Source organism: Lampris incognitus, chromosome 12 (assembly GCF_029633865.1).
Source record: "Lampris incognitus isolate fLamInc1 chromosome 12, fLamInc1.hap2, whole genome shotgun sequence".
NCBI classification, from domain to species: Eukaryota; Metazoa; Chordata; class Actinopteri; order Lampriformes; family Lampridae; genus Lampris; species Lampris incognitus.
In genome coordinates, this window is record NC_079222.1 from 11849166 (window position 1) to 11855157 (window position 5992).

At 46.6% G+C, this 5992-nt stretch overlaps 1 protein-coding gene across 1 annotated transcript; it reads right to left on the bottom strand.

Annotated features, from left to right (window-relative positions):
* Positions 1-845: 845 nt before the first annotated feature.
* On the bottom strand, positions 846-1223 carry LOC130122160 (40S ribosomal protein S2-like; the record flags this gene model as incomplete). The annotated part of the gene is made up of 1 exon (XM_056291202.1): positions 846-1223. A coding segment is annotated over one exon (378 nt), but the record flags the coding sequence as incomplete, so codon positions are not given.
* Positions 1224-5992: the final 4769 nt, after the last annotated feature.

Sequence of the window (5992 nt, forward strand, 5' to 3'; positions counted from 1 at the left end):
TGATTCACCTGACCTACATGTCTTTGGACTGTGGGAGGAAACTGGAGCACCCGGAGGAAAGCCACACAGACATGGGGAGAACATGCAAACTCCACACAGAGGACGACCCGGGACGACCCCCAAGGTAGGACAACTCCGGGTCTTGAACCCAGGACCTTCTTGCTGTGAGGCGACCACGCTAACCACTGCACCACCATCCCGCCACACTCCATCCTCAATATATATATATAAAAAAAAAAACACAAAAAACCGAAGATATGATGTTCAACCCTAAATCCATAAGAGATCATCCACCAGTGGTCATACACATCTTGGTAGTACCTAAAGTGACCTCTTACAAATATCTGGGATCCCACATCAGTAACAGACTAATATGGGAAGTCCAGACAGACAATGTTTGCTCAAGGATCCTTGGGCTTAGGTTGAGTGTATTTTTCATCAAACAAACAAAAATTCCACCTTTTACCATGATGAAGTTGAGAGCATCCTGCTCTGTGGCATCTCAGCCTGGCTTGGTAACCTCTCGGGACCAGATTATGTAGAGAGCCGTGAAAATCCTTGGAGTCGGGCATCAGCCCACCCTCCAGCCCCAAAATAACCTTAGAGTCACCCAGGAAGACTCAGCTTCTAAAAGCAATACTGTTACCCTCTGTCTATCAAGGTCTTCAATGACAGATATTCTCAGACATATAAGAAAAAAACATATATAAAATAAATAAAATATATAACATATATATATAATTAGATAAATATTACATATATGCCACATATATGCATATGTACAGGAGGAGAAAGTGACATTGTTTTGTTTTTGTTGGGGGTTTTTTTGTTGTTTTTGTTTTTTTTTGCACAGGGGCAGACACGATGCCAGTACCACGGGGTACAGGGATCTGGCGCACCAGGACAGACCCACAGCATCCAGTGACCTTGCAGGCCACAGTGGGGGGCTTGCCTATCTTGTTCCCCCAGTACCCTCTCCTCACAGGGACGATGGACAGCTTAGCCAGGATGATGGCACCCCGGACGGCTGTAGCCACCTCTTTGGGGCACTTCACCCCCAGGCCCACGTGGCCGTTGTAGTCACCAATAGCAACAAAGGCCTTGAACCTGGTGCGCTGACCAGCTCTGGTCTGTTTCTGGACAGGCATGATCTGGAGCACCTCATCTTCCAGCGCAGAACCCAGGAAGAAGTCAATGATTTCACACTTCTTGATCGGTGGCGCAGTGGTTAGCGTGGTCACCTCACAGCAAGAAGGTTCTGGGTTCGAGCCCCGGGGTAGTCCAACCTTGGGGGTTGTCCCGGGTCGTCTTCTGTGTGGAGTTTGTATGTTCTCCCCGTGTCTGTGTGGGTTTCCTCCCACAGTCCAAAGACTGTGTGTGTGTGTGTGTGTGTGTGTGTGTGTGTGTGTGTGTGTGTGTGTGTGTGAGTGCATGCATGCTTGTGTGTGTGAGAGAGAAAGAGAGCGAGAGAGATAGTCGGCGCTGTGATGGCCTGGCAGCCTGTCCAGGGTGTCTCACCGCCTGCTGCCCAATGACTGCTGGGATAGCCTCCAGTATCCCTGAAAGCAGGATAAGTGGTCCGGATAATGGATGGATGGATGGATGGATTTTTTTTCTTCCATTTTCCACCTGGACAAATAAAGTTGATCTTATCTTGTCCTATTTATTATCAAAATGACAATGACCAACGGAACCAGCACAATCAAGGTTTTGTTCAGTCAAGACTTATGACAACTGTCCAGACTCAAATTTGTAGAATAAGTCCCTCCACAGTCAGACTGGTGCGGCGGCGATTTACTGTCCTCACACAGTCACGGGCAAGAGATGTCCATCCGTGACTAGGTGGCATGTAGCTTCAAGTCAGGTTAAAGGGATTTAAGTTCAAGTCCAAGGAAAGGAGTGAATAAAGTGCTTAATAAAGACCAATGAAGAGCCAATATGTTGCTAATTTGCATGCTAATACGCACCTAATTAATGGTGACTACGTTCCCCATACTAAAGTGTTACCACAGAGTTATATATATATGTAGTGATTAACTAATGATATTGCAATTCATATACATATTACTGGAAAGCATATTGTAAGATGTTCTGAATGAAAAGACATTAATGAGAGCTCATGTTAGAAACATATAGAATGAAATACTTACTATTCTGCACTATTTGTGTAGATTGTTTTTTTGGGTTTTTTTTACTGCCAGATAGAATTTGGAAGATTGTGATGGCGAGCCCAGTGAGACATCAGGATCTGTCCCAGGAAACGTCCGACAAGCCTGAATCATTCATCCAGACACCAGATAAGAACTCATACACACTAGCCTATTTCCTCTACCAGGGTAGAAATAGTCGTCGTTGAAGTATACTCAATACACTCAAGATCAGGAACCGAACTCTTGGACCAACGCATACACTCAAGTACAAGGAACTGAACTTTTCTTTCAAACTAAACTGCTAACACTCATTGAGGGTTGTGATTTGAATGAGGTTTTCTTTGGTTTATTATTTCATTTACTTTAAAGAGCTCTATTTTGTTTTATTTCAATTCTTTTATGTAAAAGTCAGCGTTGTGTATATTTTGCTGTTGTGAGGCAATAAAATTGTCAACTGTTCAACTACACATCAACTGCTCTCGTGAGTTAGTCAAGGCAAATCCCTCACCGAACCTAGTTAGATGTTAGCGCCTTTACTGCTACCCCTAGTTTGCACTGGAGGCGCTACAATCATATTGTAACGACCGCGGATGACTAGACTTGCTAGCCCTTGGCTAATGGGTCGGACCCTTTAGTCGACCCGTTAGCCAAGTTCGCTTCCCGGCTGGGGTGGCGGATTTCCGGCTGCGCCCTGTATTCGCTACATTAGTGTCAGAAGTGGGATGGTGAGACTGTGAGGTCATCGCTTCCCAAAGGAGGGGAGGTAGTGTAAAGACCACGGATGACTGGACTCGCTAGCCCTTGGCTAACAGGTCGGACCCTTTAGTCGACTGGTTAGCGCGCGCACACACGTGCACGCAAATATAAACACATACGCAGGCACACACATCCATGATCTAACATTACTTCAACTGCATAACCATACACTTGACAAACTCCAGCACGCACGCACGCACGCACGCACACGCACGACACATATATACACACACACACACACACACACTTCAGTGCAGGAGCAGAAACACTCCCCCAGTCTCATTCGGCACAATAGAGTACAATGGAAGAAGAGAGATGTAATGTAGTGCCAGGCATACTCAGGATCGCTGCTAATGCTAATTACCCATGCTCCTCCATAACAGCCTCAGTGGCACACCCCTGAATTCATACAGACACTTCTGGCTCATTGTGTCATGCATTTGACTCCACTGCGTGTGAGTTCAACACCTCAAGGAGCGTTTGCTACTCAGAGGGGCGGAAGCCATAATTCCAGCACGCTGATGAGGAAGTAAACATTTACTGTAAAGGGAATGAGTCTGTTCGGGGGTGTAGGAGGCTGGCTCCCACGAGCAAGATGACATTTACAGCTCCATCAAAGCCAGAAACAGTTGTGTCAAAAAAAAAAAAAGGGGGGGGTATGAACGTCACCTCTTTAAGAAATGTTCCCCCAGAATTAACATACAGCGTCCCAAGTTAATAAATAGACCTTATTGTAATCAGTATTTTTTCTCTACTGGGAGCACCACATGGCCATGTTTCTGACAGCTCCCACTTTACTTTGTAAGCAAACTTGCGTACGTCAAGGATTAATCGCACCCGATCGGCCTTCAATAAACAAACCGCAGCAGTGGTTAGCCTGATTTTCCTGTGTCGAGACTCCCGCTTTTGAGCTCCATCACCTCTGTTCCCCACCACCCCAATCATCATCATGGGCACTCACCACAGCCAGTCACCTCGTTCACCGGCTGCTTTCCGTGATAGGAGAACGTAATGAGTGTGTGCGCGTGCGCGTGTTCTGTGTGTTGTACATGTATGTGTGTGTGCTGCATGTTTGTGTGTGTGTGTGCGTGTACATTCTCCTGTGTATGTGTGTGCGTGCTGCATGTTTGTTGTGCGTGTGCGTGTTTGCGTGTGTGTTCGTGCATGCGTGTGTGTTTGTGCGTATACATTCTCCTGTGTGTGTGTGTGTGCGTGCTTCTGAGTGTGCGTGTACTGCTGTGTGTGTAAGAGTGCCTACGTGTGTTTTCAGGATGGTTGTGGAAGCAACAACAGTGTATTGTGCAGTATTTCTGCACCATTGAACAGTAACGGGGACCCAGGGGATCAGCTGTCTCGGTATATTTTGACATCTCTCTTTCTCTCTCTTTCTCTCGCTATCTGCCTCGCTCTCTCCTCCCTCCCCTCCGCCCTCTTTCTCACTCGTTCATTCGTTCAATCTGCTCTTTTCTTCTTTGATCTGCTCCGCTTCATTGTTTGGCACCAGCTGTTTTGCCTCCTCCTGTGAGAAAGGATCCCGGTGTTGGCTGGTTGCGAGCATGATAGAATTAAAAGCTGGGGAATAAACAAACCAGCAAAGACAAAGCACTGCTGTGCTGGATGAAATAGCCATTAATCCGCATTGAAAATAGAGATAAAAAAGACAAACGGAAAACCGGAAATTGTACACAGGTCTGCAAAGGCACTTGGTTCGGCATAGGAAAAAAGTGCTGCACTCTTGCCTAGATTATAGATTTGAAATTTAATGTGTGGGAGTTCCCCCCCCCCCTATGCATTGATGCGTAAGGGAAACCCTATACGCACCTGTAAGCAGATGATTGTTTGCTGTACTACTACTACTACTACTCTTGGCTGCTCCCGTTAGGGGTCGCCACAGTGGATCATGCGTTTCCATTTCTTCCTGTCTTCTGCGTCTTCCTCTGTCACACCAGCCACCCGCATGTCTTCCCTCACCACATCCATAAACCTCCTCTTTGGCCTTCCTCTTTTCCTCTTTCCTGGCAGCTCCATATTCAGCATCCTTCGCCCAATATACCCAGCATTTCTCCTCCACACATGTCGAAGCCATCTCAATGTTGCATCTCTTGCTTTGTCTTCAAACCGTCCAATTCGTTACTCCCAGTGAAAATCTTAGCATCTTCAAGTCTGCCACCTCCAGCTCCACCTCCTGTCTTTTCGTCAGTGCCACTGTCTCCAAACCATACAACATAGCTGGTCTCACAACCATCTTGTAAACCTTCCCTTTAACCCTTGCTGGTACTCTTCTGTCGCAAATCACTCCTGACACTCTTCTCCACCCACTCCACCCTGCCTGCACTCTCTTCTTCACCTCTCTACTGCACTCCCCGTTACTTTGGACAGTTGACCCCAAGTATCTAAACTCATATGCCTTCATCATCTCCACTCCTTGCATCCTGACCATTCCACTGTCCTCCCTCTCATTCGCACATAGGTATTCTGTCTTGCTCCTACTGACTTTCATTCCTCTTATCCCCAGTGCATACCTCCAACTCTCGAGGCTCTCCTCAACCTGTACCCTACTCTTGCTACAGATCACAATGTCAACCGCGAACATCATCGTCCATGGAGACTCCTGCCTGATCTTGTCCGTCAACCTGTCCATCACCATTGCAAACAAGAAAAGGCTCAGAGCCGATCCTTGACGTAATCCCACCTCCACCTTGAACCCATCTGTCATTCCAACCGCAAACCTCACCACTGTCACACTTCCCTCATGCATATCCTGCACCACTCCTACATACTTCTCTGCAACTCCCGACATCCTCATACAATACCACACCTCCTCTCTCGGCACTCTGTCATATGCTTTCTCTAAATCTACAAAGGCACAATGCAACTCTTTCTGGCCTTTTCTATACTTCTCAATCAGCATTCTCAAAGCAAACATAGCATTTGTGGTGCTCTTTCGTGGCATGAAACCATACTGCTGCTCACTAATCGTCATATCTCTTAACCTAGCTTCTATTACTCTTTCCCAAATCTTCATGCTGTGGCTGATCAACTTTATACCTCTGTAGTTGCTACAGTTCTGCACATCGCCCTTGTTC